Source organism: Eptatretus burgeri, chromosome 1 (assembly GCF_056783735.1).
Source record: "Eptatretus burgeri isolate ZD-2024b chromosome 1, Ebu_testis_v1, whole genome shotgun sequence".
Lineage (NCBI taxonomy): Eukaryota > Metazoa > Chordata > Myxini > Myxiniformes > Myxinidae > Eptatretus > Eptatretus burgeri.
In genome coordinates this window covers 9,166,162-9,182,340 of record NC_140961.1, presented here as the reverse complement: position 1 = coordinate 9,182,340, position 16,179 = coordinate 9,166,162, and the positions used below count along the sequence as shown (strand labels likewise).

At 50.0% G+C, this 16,179-nt stretch overlaps 1 protein-coding gene across 2 annotated transcripts in view; it reads right to left on the bottom strand.

Annotated features, from left to right (window-relative positions):
- Positions 1 to 16,179, bottom strand: part of FNTA (farnesyltransferase, CAAX box, subunit alpha) — a 104,955-nt gene that overhangs the window by 31,558 nt on the left and 57,218 nt on the right. For both annotated transcript variants that reach the window (XM_085871655.1, XM_085871661.1), the window contains exons 6-7: positions 14,091 to 14,239; positions 13,910 to 13,972 (exon numbers count right to left, since the gene is read on the bottom strand). In XM_085871655.1, coding sequence (XP_085727781.1) covers positions 13,910 to 13,972; positions 14,091 to 14,239 — 212 coding nt within the window. The remainder of the gene's footprint in view (positions 1 to 13,909; positions 13,973 to 14,090; positions 14,240 to 16,179) is intronic.

Here is a 16,179-nt window from a genome sequence, read left to right as displayed (position 1 = left end):
CACACACACACAGTCATGCGCCACTTAACGACGGGGTTACGTTCTGAGAAATGCGTCCTTAACAGACATAGTCGTTGTGCTAACATCACATATATATATATATATATATATATATATATATATATATATATATATATATATATATATATATATATATATATATATATATATATATATATATATATATATATATATATTGTTGCGGATTCGCGCCCGCCGGCGTGCGAACAGCCACGTAACTCGAATCGCGGCACGTCGCCCACCGGACGGACAATCCAGTCGTGACCCTCTCGGACCAACGCCGGGAACCAGTCACGGGTGGACCTTTCGGCCTCACCACGATCATGCCAATCGGCCCCCCGCGTGGGATAGGGTTGCTCGCCAAATTCGACCTACCTAAGTACCCACACGGAGGGTAGACCGGGCGATCGCACCTCGCCGCAGGTCGACTTCGGACACGGGCCACTTTAAGCGACCCGTTCTGTACTATCGGGATAACCGAGCAGTGTTATCGTCGGCCCCGACGGTTCGATTAATTATCGGGCGTATTCAGCTCACTACCAACCCTTTACGTGAAGTAAGATGGAGATTCAATGAAAGAAAAGACGAAGCGAAGCGGGAAAACAGTTCAACAATAAGCACATTTATTTCGCGATGAACGGAAAGCACACATATACAATTACACCAAAAGCAAATGTAATAGAAGAAGAAACACACAATATTACACAAAAAGCAAATATAAAAGAAGAAGACAATGCAGAGCTATCCGACTACCGAGCACACGGCAACACTTATACAATTTTACTTCACAGACGGCGCCGACAACACATATACCCAAAGCAAAAGAAAAGGACCACCCTCAAGGATGAGGCGGGCCTGGGGCCGAGACCGCGTCGGGCCTACCCGTCTGATGATGAGACGCAAAGTGGCGGTGGCGCCCCAACTCCGCGGGCCTCGCGGACAGTGTCTGGTAGGGGTGGGAAAGGGGCCCCCTTGTCGCACTATCTCAGCGCGGGGGGAAACAGGAGGGGGTTGTTGATGCTCGGGGGAAAGGAGGATATCTCCCTGTCTCGGGTCCCGCGACGAGCGTTTCCACCACGACCTCGGTCGCGCCGCCGGCCTCTCCCTCCGCAGTTCCCCGAATCCGACGCGAGCACCCCCTCAACCGCCTTCGCCGCCGCCGCCTCTCCACAGCTTCGTCCGATCGCCCTCTCCGTCTCCTCTCTTGACTCGTCCCAACTCTTCACTGGCTCCGCGAACTCCCAACTGCGAACTCTTCACTCTAACTACTACCACTTCTTCCCAGCTCCACCGACAACTCCCAACTGCGAACTGCCTTGACTGACGAACGCAGCCGTTTATATCCCCCGTGGCTTCGCTCCTTCACCTTTGACCCTTTACCTCCGACCCTTCACCTCTAACTGGCTCCCCATTGGACCGAGAAAAAGTGTGCGTGAATGCTTTTTGATCCATGAATTTGCATATAGCGACCACACTCCAACGCCCTGGAGGCGGGGCCAAATCGCCCCACGCTCACCGATAGGACGGAACAGAAGTGGGCGTGAGTCGTTTTTGATCCGTTTTCTTCGGAAAGTCTGTGATGTTTCTGAACACGCTGCTCGGTGCGCGCCCTGCACGAGTCCAGTATCGGTGCCCACAAGTGGCGCAAGAATGGTGGTGATACGATGGTGGTGAGTTGTGACGGTAAAGGTCGTGGCTGTTGTTGTGAAGCGGCGTTGTGGTTGGTGGTTGTTGTGTGATGGCTGTTGAGACGTGGTTGGTGGTGGTAGTAATGGCGGCTGGTCCAAAATAAAGATAGTAAAAGAAAAACGGCTATCCTGAAGAGTCGCAGCCCGACTGAATGACATTTATTCCCTCGAAACAACGGGTTTGGGCCTAACTACACATATACTTACAGAGATATCTCACCTAAGGGACCTGAATGGTGGTTTGCGAATTTGGTCAACCACAACACTACCCCCTCCCCTTTTTACAGACTCGTCCCGAGTCGTCAAATTTTCGTGTACCATCATGTGTAGTTTTCCCCTAGTACATTTTACCTACGGATCCCTGAGTGCGACATTCATGGTATTCGTGTCCCCAAAATAAATAACCTGAGGGCTGAGTAACTACCTAAACAAACTCACTCACACGGATGACTTAAATAAAATTGCCGGCGCTAAGACAAACATGCCAGGGGCGCACTCATATTTACAGTACATCTTAACCTTAACTTACAAATTTTACACTAAACCATGGCCCAGGATCAATGAACTCTGCAAAAAGAAAGCAGTTAGCAGGGAGCCAGGCTGCTCGCATGCAGTCTCTGACTCAAACAATGCCGGTGACAGGGAACGTGGCCGGCTGCTCACACGCAGTCCAAGGCCTTCCCTTTTGAACTGAACGCAGTGAACCACAACGGTGCATGGGCTGCACAAACGTAGTCTCCGTGCCAGCTCAAGTGGCACACGCAATGAACACAACGAATGGATGGATGAATGGTTTGAACTGAATGCAGTGAACCACAACGGTGCATGGGCTGCACAACGTAGTCTCCGTGCCAGCTCAAGTGGCACACGCAATGAACACAACGAATGGATGGATGAATGGATGGACGCAAACACGGTGCACGGGCCGCCACTGCAGGCCCGTGTTGTAGCTGCCAACAGGGCAGTTCTCGCAGCTTGCAAACTGTTGCCTTGCGGATCCTGGCGCACATGGAAATGAACAGGGGGGGCAAAGCAAAAATTGAACGGGGCTGGTGAACAGGGGCAGTGGGCATGGCATGGCAAAGGCAGCAGGCAAACACAGCCTGCAGAACCAGGCCGTTGCAGGCAAACACAGCCGGGAGATGAACTGGCCGGCACAGGCCTTGAAGTACCACAGCTGCAGATGATCCGGCCGGCACAGGCCTTGTTGCAACACAACAGCTGCCGATGAAGTGGGCCAGCACAGGCCTTGAAGAAAAACAGCCAGCCGGCAGATGAAGTGGGCCGGCACGGCCTTACAGCAACACAGCCAGCAGATGAAGCTGGCCAGCCTTTGCCGTTCAGTGGAGGTTGGTGGAGGGAGTGCGGTGGTGCTGGCCACTCGGAAGGCGGGCTCGGACCTACCCTACGGTCTCCCTCCCAACCTATCGCCTTTGCCTGTCACTGTCTATACCCACTCCCTTAATTTGTCAAACCCCAATTTAGCCCCAACTTATTTTTTTATTTTTACTTCCCCACTATAAATCGTCCCCTAACCCCCTTTATCGTCTTTGTTCGGCTAACCTATCCTGTCACCTAGCCTACTCCCAACCCCTACGTTCCCTTCCCGGAGGGGAACAAGGGAGAGCTAACGTCCTGTGTCGAGGCCCAACGAAGCCTCAGAATGGCCTACCCAGACTTCAGCGATCTATAACACAAAGTGGGTCCAGCGGCCCACAACGAGAGCGAGGGGATGGATGGTGCGGTGGGGTACACTTCCTATCTACCCTAACCATTTAACCGTTAAACTACCCCGGGGCTTTCAACAAGCGCCTCTCGCTTAAACTATTGGTTCTATAAACCCAGATTCCCGTCGCCTGTGTTGGTGTCCTTTCAATTTCGGGCCTCGCCCCCCAATTTTCTCTCCGTGCCCTCACACGGTCTCATGGCTGGGACACGTGGCTCCCTTTGGCAGGCACTACCCTCTGCCGAATCTCCCGCTATGGCACCCCCGGGCACTACACTGCCTCCGAGCCTACCAGCTCCCTTACACCGGGGAGTGCCCCCCATGGCACCTCCCCTGAAACGCACACGTGGCAGGCTGGCTTCCCAGGCCCCTTTCCGAGGGTCACCCGTGCCCACAACACTGCCCACGCGGCTAATGGCGCCCCGGGCCCCCGCACCAAGCAGGCGCACCCGTGCCCACTACGCTATCCCGGCCCCCCATGGGCCCTTGGCCTACCACGGCCGACTAGCCTGGTGCCCGGGGTACCCACTCAGCGATACTCACCTTTCGCAGCCACGCTCCCAGCCCGTCAACAGGGCTCCTGCACCCCTCCAAACGGGTTTCGAGCCTACACTCCCACCAACAACAAAACGACTTCCATTTTTCAATTTGACTAACCCCCTAACTCACTCTACACTGACCCCGGGGTCCCTTGGGCGGGAGTCACTCCTCCCCCCAATCACTCAGCGCACCATGCATTCGCCATTCGCTCCACTCACACAGACCCGCTGGCCTCACTCATTCAACATGTCTCCACCTCATAACTCACCAACAACTCTTCAACACACACACCACTGAACTCTGCCATCCTCCTAACTACCTCCCCTAACTAACTCGTGCTCCCACGTCGTCCCTTAAACTATAGCACGTTCCATTTAACCTACGTAGCTAAGCTTCGTCCCCTCTACACATTCATTGTCTGTCACTGTCTTCTAACTCAAAAAATCATTTTATTTCCCAACCTAAATCTGGCTACAATCCCTCGAACTAATCCATTCCACGGACTCCATGAGGACTTACCCCTGCCCCATGAAGTCGGTCTAACTAAGCTAACCCTTCCCCCTAACTAGTTTCCATCCTGTGCCCAGATCAAGGGGGTTTTCCACCCCTTGCCCAGGAATCCTGTGCACCCGAAAGTGAGGCTTGCTGTTCTTTTCTTTTTTTTTTTCATATGTGCAGCACCAGCGCGGCAACTCACAGCTCACGCACTTTGCACCTGCCCGTGACGTCATGCAGCTGCACGTGTACCTCGTCCCTCCTTGGACGGTACCATCCGGCAGGGATACCCCTCCTGCCGGATTCCAACCCCGCGTGCAGCCATGACGTCACCGTGCGCATAAAAAAAACACAAGCCCCACGTCTCGAGGGGTTCCCCACGCGAACACATGTGCTTTGCCCGTTGGAGCTTAACACACACGATCGCGTGGAGAACCCATCCGGTCCAAATCCATAATCCTGCCTAAGCTTTGTCCGTCCGCGGGATCGGCAAATCCACCGCTGGCGTTTCCGGACCGGGACTTCATTCCCGCAAGCGAGCACGTGGCGGCCTCGTGCGTTGCACAGCACGGACCTCGTGCTCACTGCTGGGTGAACCCGGCACGGTGCCCGAAACAACTACAGCCGCTACTCGGCTTTCTTTCCTTACATGTCGCCGTCGTAGCCTCCATTCCACCCACGCACACCTGCGTGTTACGACGCTCATACACCATTCCATTGAACTCACACCGGGAGACGCGGCTGCATGTTCACACATGCCCGACATCTCCCTTACATATCGCTCTCTCACACACACGGTCTCCCTTGCACTCGTCCGTTCACTCACGCATGCCATTACCCTTGCACACGTGGCTCCACTCACTCGCGGCCTTCCACTCACTCGTGCCATACTACTCACACAAACCATACTACTCACACACGCGGGGGCACTCACCCGCGGTTCCTCATCCACACACCGTGCCTCACTCACACACGCGGGGGCACTCATCCGCGGTGTTTCATCCACACTGGACGTTTCACTCACACACGGCCTCTTTCACTTGCGGTGCCCCTTTTACACACGGCGTGCTGGGAAGCACGTACTCCGGCACAATCGCCACCACACCACTCACACACGGGGTCGCTTCCACACGCGGGGACGCACTCACACCTTGCACCACACACACAGGGACAACCACACTGGGGATTCGTGTCCCCACAAGAATCTCCGGGGCCTCTATACCCCCCAAGCTCTCCGTGCACCTGTCCACAGCACTCGTCCCCTCAACCTCGCAAAGCACGACCGAACTCACCTGGCCGTGACTCGCCTCAAGGGGGCATACTCCCTCCCCTCGTTCCTGGAGGAGGCTATCCCGCTGCTCGCACCGGGCCTCCACCCAGTCCACCAGCTCACCCCCATTATCCTCCACTACCTCCGTGTGTGTGTGTGTGCGTCACTTACCCCGTCTTCATCGTGTAGTCTTCCCTCTATCGTTCCCATCTCCCGTGTCTCTGCCAACTCAGTCACCTCTTCACCCTTTACCTCCCTTGTCTCAACTATTATTTCCGTCTCTTCCCTTATCTCCCTCGTGCACGTCTCCGTCACCCCAATTAGTTTGTCCCTCTCGGTTACCGTCACTTTTTCTGTCACGACCCTCGCCCAACACGCCCCCCGAATTATTTTGTCACCCGCCTCCACCGCGGGCCCGACAGCCGTTGCACCCCCTTCCAGCTCGTTCGCACCCACACGTGGAGTCGCCATTTTAAGCTCCCTGCTGACGGCCTTCATGCCCGCCTGCAGGCTTCGGCCCATGTTCTGCGTCTCACCCCGCAGCTTTTTAGTTTCTTCCTTCATGTTTGTTTCCATTCCGTTCATTTGCTTGTTCATTCTTTTCGTTTCGTTTTTCATTTCATTTGTGTATGTATCCATTTTCGTTTTCATTTCCGCATTCATCTTTGCCAGCATGGTGAATAGCTGGGCCATGTCGGGTGGGCTTGGGTGAGCCGTTTCGGCAGGGATCGGGGAAGGGTTTGGTGGAGAGGGGGAGGGGAGGTGTCATACACCGCGGCCGCCGCCGCACCTATTTCGGGCTCTGGGTTCAGTTGGGCGAGTTCGTTTTCCTGCACAATCAACATTTCCTGCACGGGGATTTCGTCCTGAGCCATGGATTCTACACATTCTACATCCATTTCTAATACCCCCGGCTCCCGCTCGCCTTGAGACGCCATCTTATTTCTCGTGAAGGGTTAATTTAGCTCGCTCGTAATTTGGAGGGAATCGGGGGTCGCTCCTCTCACCTCTGGACCGATTCCCGTGAATTTTGCTGGAGACAGGAGAGCCCGTTTTCCCGTTCTCCGATACCAGTGCCGCGAGGAGGGCGATGAGTTTGTATCGCACGACCTGACACCAGTGTTGCGGATTCGCGCCCGCCGGCGTGCGAACGGCCACGTAACTCGAATCGCGGCACGTCGCCCACCGGACGGACAATCCAGTCGTGACCCTCTCGGACTAACGCCGGGAACCAGTCACGGGTGGACCTTTCGGCCTCACCACGATCGTGCCAATCGGCCCCCCGCGTGGGATAGGGTTGCTCGCCAAATTCGACCTACCTAAGTACCCACACGGAGGGTAGACCGGGCGATCGCACCTCGCCGCAGGTCGACTTCGGACACGGGCCACTTTAAGCGACCCGTTCCGTACTATCGGGATAACCGAGCGGTGTTATCGTCGGCCCCGACGGTTCGATTAATTATCGGGCGTATTCAGCCCACTACCAACCCTTTACGTGAAGTAAGATGGAGATTCAATGAAAGAAAAGACGAAGCAAAGCGGGAAAACAGTTCAACAATAAGCACATTTATTTCGCGATGAACGGAAAGCACACATATACAATTACACCAAAAGCAAATGTAATAGAAGAAGAAACACACAATATTACACAAAAAGCAAATATAAAAGAAGAAGACAATGCAGAGCTATCCGACTACCGAGCACACGGCAACACTTATACAATTTTACTTCACAGACGGCGCCGACAACACATATACCCAAAGCAAAAGAAAAGGACCACCCTCAAGGATGAGGCGGGGCCTGGGGCCGAGACCGCGTCGGGCCTACCCGTCTGATGATGAGACGCAAAGTGGCGGTGGCTCCCCAACTCCGCGGGCCTCGCGGACAGTGTCTGGTAGGGGGTGGGAAAGGGGCCCCCTTGTCGCACTATCTCAGCGCGGGGGGAAACAGGAGGGGGTTGTTGATGCTCGGGGGAAAGGAGGATATCTCCCTGTCTCGGGTCCCGCGACGAGCGTCTCCACCACGACCTCGGTCGCGCCGCCGGCCTCTCCCTCCGCAGTTCCCCGAATCCGACGCGAGCACCCCCTCAACCGCCTTCGCCGCCGCCGCCTCTCTACAGCTTCGTCCGATCGCCCTCTCCGTCTCCTCTCTTGACTCGTCCCAACTCTTCACTGGCTCCGCGAACTCCCAACTGCGAACTCTTCACTCTGACTACTACCACTTCTTCCCAGCTCCACCGACAACTCCCAACTCGCAGCCCGACTGAATGACATTTATTCCCTCGAAACAACGGGTTTGGGCCTAACTACACATATACTTACAGAGATATCTCACCTAAGGGACCTGAATGGTGGTTTGCGAATTTGGTCAACCACAACAATATATATATATATATATATATATATATATATATATATATATATATATATATATATATATATATATATATATATATATATATATATATATATATATATATAAAACATATTTTTCGTTTTCGTTTTCCAACATCGTACTTACACAAACCCAGACACCTCGGCTATATGGTATAGCCTATTGCTCCTCGGCTACAAACATGTACAGCATGTTACTGTACTGAATACTGTGGGCAATTGCAACACACATCCAAGAGAGACGGAAGACGCGTTAGTTTTACCTCTGTGCTGTTCATGACGGCCCTCGGTGTTGTTCGTGGCAGCTTACAATCTCCTCTCGCGTCGATTATAGAAAGGTGAATAAATAGCGTTTGGACTTTACAAATACGTAATCATTGCAGAGGTTATAATTTATAAACGAAGAAACGAGCACCTGTCAATTGTGATACATTTTCGGAACAGTGCGATTGTTTTAACAACATAAAAAGGTTCACCAAAATTAAATTTGTGTTTTAATTTCTACGAACAACGACCATTTATTCACGGAATTCTTCAATTCAAAGGTAATTTACTTGCTCGAAGGTAAACGTGGAAACATTGGTTCAGTTTGAAAGCCGATTTCCTTGAATCCCGATTTAGCACGACCCTGCTTTTTTCGCGACGACATTTTATGGACCTCAACGATCGCATTATAAAGGCGCCACACTGTCGTTTATTATCATTATGAAGTATTATGTACTGTACATAATTGTATGTGCTATTTTTATAAGACTGGCAGCGCTCCGTCGGCTACATCACTCGGCGATAGGAATTTTTCAGCTCCATTATAATGGAGCTGGCAGATCCGTCATTTATGCGATCACCGTCGTAAACGCGATCCGTCGTTGCCCGAAACTTCGTTATGCGGCGCATGACTGTGTATATGCATATGTATATATATATATATATATATATATATATATATATATATATATATATATATATATATATATATATATTTTTTTTTATTGTTACGGCTGTGGAAATTCGCAAACCACCATTCAGGTCCCGTAGGTGAGATAACTCTAAGTACATGTGTAGTTAGCCCCAAACCCGTTGTTAAGAGGGAATTGACATGATTCATTCGGGCTGCCACCCTTTGAGATAGCCGTTTTTCTGTTCTATCTTTATTTTGAACCAACCACGTCAACCGCCATAACCATCAAACCACCACCGATAAACCCTCCACTACCCTCACCTCTCTCCTTCGACGGCCATTCCCGCACCACCTGTGGACATTGGGCGTCGGGCTGTCTTGGGCTCGTTCAAGTGATGCGCACCGAGCCGTGGGTGCAGATGGCGGCCTTTCCGAGGGAGAATTCGGATCAAGAATGCTACATGCCCACTTCTGATCCGTCCAATCAGCAAGTGCGGAGCGGCTTGGCCCCGCCTCCAGGCGCGTCCGTGTGAAATAGAAATATGCACATTCTAGGATCAGGGGAGGTTCACGCCCACTTTTCCTCCGCCCAATGGGCGAGCGTGGCTCCGCCTCCGTGCTCATCCTGATCCGGAAATTTGCATATTGTTTCTCCTGCCGGCCTATAAAACGCCGAGTGCAAGGAGAATCGTGGCAGTCAGTTTTGAAGGCAGAGACTTTTGGCAGAGGCAGAGAGTGAGAGTTTTGGTAAGAGAGTCATCGGGCGGAGTGTGGCAGAGAGTGGAGTCGGGTGGCGAAGGTATCGAGTTGGGTTCTGCAGTGGGCTGAGGAGAGTTGGGGGAAGAGGCCAAGGAGCTCGGGTCCGAGACGAGAAGGACGGCGGTCGGCGACGAGGTCGCGGTGGGAGATCACTCGTCGCGGAACCTAAGCCAGCCAGCCAGCCATTCTCCCTCCCCCAGAGCATCAACAATTCCCCCTTTTCCCCCGCGCTGAGATAGTGCAACCAAGGGGGCCCCGTTTCCACCCCACTCCAAACGTCGTGCCAACGAAACCCGCGAAGGAGCACGGAGTCGGGGCACAGCCACGCGGCCACGTCTGCGGCTCGTCCGCCAACGCGCCATGAGGACGCGGGTAGGACCCACACGGTCTCGCCGACCTGGCCGCTCCTTCAGGTCCCGCGCACATATTGGCCTACAGGCCCGTCTGCCCCCTTGTCTATGAGGGTGGCTTCTTTCCTTTGCTTTTGAGTGAATGTGTCTTGGCACCGTGTCTTGTAAAGTAGAACTGTGTAAGTGTTGCCATGTGTATGCATATTCGGTTGTAACTCTGCGTCGTTTCTTTTGTTTACCTGATATAGGTGCATTCTGACTGTTTGGCTGTATATGTGTGCTTTCCGTGTGTCACATAATAAATGTGCATTGTGTGAACTGTTTTCCCGTTTCACTTCGTCTTTTCTTTATTGACCCTCCATCCTGCTTCACGTAAAAGGGTTTGTAGTGGGCTTAAAACGCCCGATAATTAATCGGAACCGTTGAGGCCGACGATAACACCGCTCGGTTATCCCGATAGCATGGAACGGACCGCTCAAGCAGTTGGTGTCCGGAGTCGGCCTGCGGCGAGGTACGATCGCCCGGTCGACCATCCGCGCAGGTACTTCGGTAGATCGAATTTGGCGAGCAACCCTATCCTGCGCGGGTGGGCAATTGGCACGGTCGTGGTGGGGTTAAACCCCCACCCGTGACTAGCTCCTCGCGTTGTTCTGAGAGGGTCACAACAGAATTGTCCGTCCGGTGGGCGAGGCGGCCGCCATTCGAGTCGAGCAGCTGATTCGCAATATATATATATATATATATATATATATATATATATATATATATATATATATATATATATATATATTTGCAGAAATGGCCCTGAGTGTGTTATTAAATATAGGATTAGCCCAAATCCCCCATTAAATGCATGTTTCGCCAGGTTGTTTGGTAATTGGACGTTACATATGTCGGGAGGTGTAGCAGGCTGTTCATCGTTCGTGCAGTGGTGGTGTGCAGAGAGGTTCTTCTTCTTCCTTCCCCTCTCCAGACGACAGTCCCCGCCCAGCGCTCTGAGAGTGGCAGTCTAGTTCGAGAAGAGCGAGCGCCGGAAAGGCAGGGGTGGATCTGCCTGAGCCTCGACACGGGCGATCGGCAGCAAGAGCAACTGCCTGAGTCAGGATACGGGCGATCGGCAGTGAGAGTGACTGCCTGCTTTGTCGAGTCTGCCTTCTGCTGGATGAGAGGCTGCTCCAGTCGAGTCTGGGATTGGCTTTCGTGAGAAGAGCAAGCCTCGTGAGAGAGGCAGGAGAAACGACTTGTGGGAGTCATGATCTGCTTCGTGAAAGAGGCAGGAGAAACAACTCGTGGGAGTCGGCGATCGACTTTTATGAAGAGCTCCTCGACAGGTTCATCCGGAGCCCAGTGACGGAGCCTCTGGCTGTCCCTACTCACGACACGTCTCGTGGTCCCATTGATCCGCCTGCGGAGCCAAACACCCCGATTTGGCCTAACCTGGTGAACAGGCCAGGCCCGGACTTGTATACTGGTCCTTGTGAAAAGCCAGCTGGAGCATACCATAGATCTTTCGTCTTGTGCCGTTGACCTTACGGGGGCTGAACGCGCTGAGGCTGCGTGCGTGGGCGGTGCGACAAAAGGATGCCGCCGCCATTTTGCCACACAGCGTGTTCGAGCTGGGTGCTCGAATACGTTCACATCGGCTTGTCACGAGCCGCATTCGTGCCTTTGACATTTTCCTCTCGTCCATGAGGAATCACCAAGTACTCTGTGTCTTGTCTGCATGTTGTCTAAGGTTTATCTCGCTCGGGTTCCCTTTGAAACCCGTAATCCGTAGCTCCCTAGTTAAGAACGGGTTATAGATTGATTATAACATTGTGGTGAATGTTTTGCTTGTGTCGTGTTCCCCGATGTGTCCCCAATAAATCTGGCTGAGTTATACGAGATTTGCCGCCTTGAATTTATTCGTGCCGCGCCGAGGAACAATCCACTCGATTTGGATATAAAACCCCAAACGGGCTACGGACTGGCAGACTCCGCTCGGTCTCTGACAAATCCAGTCTGTAGCCGGGGTCTATTTCCCCAGCTGGCAAGGCACAGGTTATTTTGGTATCTTTATCTGAGGCACGTAACCCGAGACCTGTGCCGAGCCAGCCGGCGTTATAACCCCGGAGACGGCGGTGCTGTTAAGTGACGCCGAATCCTCAACATTTGGCTGTCAAGAGTAGGGTGCGAATCCCGACACTGCCAAATCCTTAATACACAAACACACAAACACTATCCAAAACTAGCATTTCCATTATTTTGAGAATCTCATTACTCAATGGTGAATGGAATGTATGATCAAGGTCATGGGCTTGTGTCTCCATCCACCCAGCCTCTTTGTTTTGTCCTAACTCTGTTATCACCATCTCCTCCTCAAGGCTGACCTCGTATTCACACACTGTAATCGTGGCCTGAGCGTGTTTATCCCCCTTCCCTTCCAAAGTGGCCATGTCTGCAGTTCCCTTTATTGATGCTTGTTAGCCCTCCCCTCCATTCACCCTTGCCGGATGTTAAGCCCTCCCCTGTCTTTTGCTGTCCAGTATAAAGTATAATGTATAGTATAAAGACAATTGCTCTGTGCATTTTGGGCAGAAAGAGGATCGTGTTTGATATTGCTTGTCTTGTTTATCCTCTTTCCCATGCGCATGCTTGTGGTTATTTGTTGATGTTGTTAATAAATGATCTCAGACTCCAACAGAGAAGAACTGAATTTCTTCCACACTGCGAAGCTAGAATACATGCCCAGGAAGCAGGTCATGTTCGCAGCTCATGGAAGATATGTTTTTTGCATACATACAGTATTGTACTGTAAGTACATCCAGCTTTGTGCATGGCTCGTGGAAGACTAGTTTATTTTTTTAACGAGCATAACACAGTTCTAAAACTTAACTAAAATAAGCCGTGAAAACCACAAATACACAGGGCAATTTCCCACGAGTGTACGAGCACGTCACAAATTATTAACGGCGAATACACGGAACCCGTCATTGTCGAGGTCCGGTTGTATTTATATTAATATTTTATCATGAAAGCAGATCGCACAAAACAGTAAAAAGGAAATTGCGTATGTAATTGCCAGGGGGAAAAAAAAGGACCCATGTGGACTGTATCACCATAGATTGCAAAAGCAAGTTAGAGAGCACGGCGTTGCACTCAATGAAATTCCACTTTCTGCACATTCCTTAATCTTTTCTTCACTAAATATAATTAAATCGTCCAAACAGCAGAAAAAGTTGTTTAATCCTTTCCCTAAACAAAATAATTTAGTTATAAAAAAGAAAAATAAATGAATAAATAAATGAATGAATAAATAATAGAAATTAAAAAAAGCAACAATTTGTTTAAATTTTCAGATTTCACTCCAAATTGAAGCATTTTGTCCACGAGATCCGATTCTCAAAACAGATATAATATTTTGATGAAATACTTTAATTAGTCCATGAGAGTAGAGTAGATCATGTTTCCAAATCAAGGCATATTTGAATAGGCCGAAGAAAATGGCGAATTAAGACTCCAGCAAGCTGACAGAGGGCCGACTCAGGATGATGCCTTGCTCAAGGATATGTAAATAAGACCGTTAATTATCTTCAAAAGGGGTGTTTAAGTTAACCCAAGCACCCAATTTTCATTCATGTGCTGCTTTGGAGTTCCCTTTCGTGTGCATGCAAAGTTTCAGGCCATGAGGTTTCATGGTTTTGGAGGAGAGGCAAACGCACGCATATGGGGCCCTGATCGGAGTAACACACAGTCATAGCAGTCATAAAATAAAGTGATAGATTTTTACCCTCGCAAGTAGTTCCATGCACTTTCATTGTTTGGAACTTTCTTGATCATTTCAAAGGTGTACCTGAAGCAAAGATGAAAAAGCAATAATTTTACACCAAGCTTGAAAAGGAAAAGCAATAAAAATCACGACAACAAGGTTGGCTTATTTCATCATGTTGCCACAACAAAGCAGGACTTACGCCACCTCCCGATCAATTACATCCGAATCTTCGAAGCCAGTTGTGTGCGAAATGACAAAATGCCGTTCATTCCATGCCGAGTTGTTTCGAAGGTCATCCTGAAGCAAGGCTTCCACATATTCCAATTCATCTTGCCAGAGATAAAACTCCTGCATTCAAATGGACGAAAAGATTAGTTTACAGGACAAACTGAATGCTATTTTTGAAATAATAAGCATTATTATGCAACCTGGTGTTGGCTTTGCGGTTAGGGTGGTGGCTTGGGATCCTTGGAGGAAGGCGGGGGGGGGGGGTTTGAAGAAGAAGAAAAAGACGAAAAAAATAAAATAAGACCCTCACAATGAACCTTGACACAGCAGAAGGCCATTCGGGCAATCAATGCCCACATTATTATTACCAACCCCTGGTTATTTGTCCGTGCTCCATCCTTGCAAGGAAGCAGCATGTATAATGTTTAAAGTCTGTGGTATGAATTGGCCAGGGTTCAAACTACAGTCCTCCCAGACCCTATGCTCTATTACAGCACTGAGGTTGGAAGAAGATGAAGAAACATGAACCAGCTCAGGAGCAGCCAATTGGTTCACGAGTCAGTAAGTGACCACTATATTCGTTATGGGTGTGTGTCTGTCTGTCTGTCCCGAGCATAGCTCCGATCTTGATAAAATTAGGGTGCGAGGTTTGTATCATGATCTACTTGTGTTTTCCGGAGAATGGGCGTGCTGCGCCCATTATGGGCGGAACCACGCCCAAAAAGTGTTTTTAGGGGGTAGCCGGTTTCAAGTTACATCTTCTCCGAGAGGGTTTGTCGAATCTGGCAGGGGTTTCAGTATTTGGTTAGCACAATGGCACCTGCATAGCCCCACGGAGCTCGATTTTCCATTTTCCTCCCAAGGTCAAGGTCACAAGGTCACGAACTTAGAAAATGTCAAAAAAAAAAAATCAATAAATTGGGCATCAAGCTCCGAGGGGTTTCAACTGTTTCAAATGAAAGTTGGTATGCAAGTAGTGCTCTTCGAGTACTACAACTTTCATCATTTACGTTTTTCCCGATTCCCGCCAGTTTGCCCGTGGCGTCCCCTCGAAGGTCAAAACATAAAAAAGGCGAACCATGTACATTGCTCGTGAACCATCGCCGTCTCCAGACTTGTTTTTTTATTATTATTAAAAGATGATTATTTGGAGCACACATTGAATACAACGTAATATCAAACAAAGAATCACAGAAACAAACACTTCTCAAATTATAAATAGTATGACAAACAAATAAATATAAAAATATATAAAAGTACAGAAGGAACATACAAAATAACAGCTCGAGTCCATGAAAATAAGACAATGCTTTTTTTTTTAGATTTTCGTTTTGGAACTATTCGCCAATAACTTTATTCTGCAATGGATAAGTGGTTGATAGGAGCTTTGTCAAAGCACAAGGACCAGCAAATCACACAGGAAGGAACGAGTAGAAAAAAAAAAGCCTTTGTATGATGCGTCACTTTAAAGATCATACCAGCCTTGGTAATCATGCAGAATGGAAACTGTTCAAGCAAATTTTGTGTGTATGTTGCAAAGGCATGTACAGTATTTAAGAGGTTGTGCAATTTTTACATGACAATGCCATGGCAGATCTTTATCCCAATGTCAAGCCTGGTGTTGGCTTAATGGTTAAGGTGCTTGGCTTAAGATTATAGGGTCTCAAGTTCAAGCCAGTCTGCTCATTGAATGAACACCAGGTAGGATTGACTCAGCCCGTCATCCTTCCAAGGTCGGGAAAATTAGGACCAGCGTGCTCGCAAAAAGGGGCATTGCATCAGCAGCACTGCCGTTCCCCCAGAAAATGATGCAGCCAAGCAGCCACAGATTGCATACGAATCTATATGAATAAATGTCAATGTGTGTGTGTCTCCTCCTCAATAAATGATAAGATCACAGAGTAAAATATGTTTTCAGTTGTTCTGAAGTTATGAATTGCCACATCACGGCAGGAAAGCCGAGAGGTATGCATGCTCACTCTCAGCTGTCGAGCCTGGGTTTGAATCCCGACCCAGCTATAAACTGTCATCCCGGGGTTTCACAGGTAGGGCAATTCATC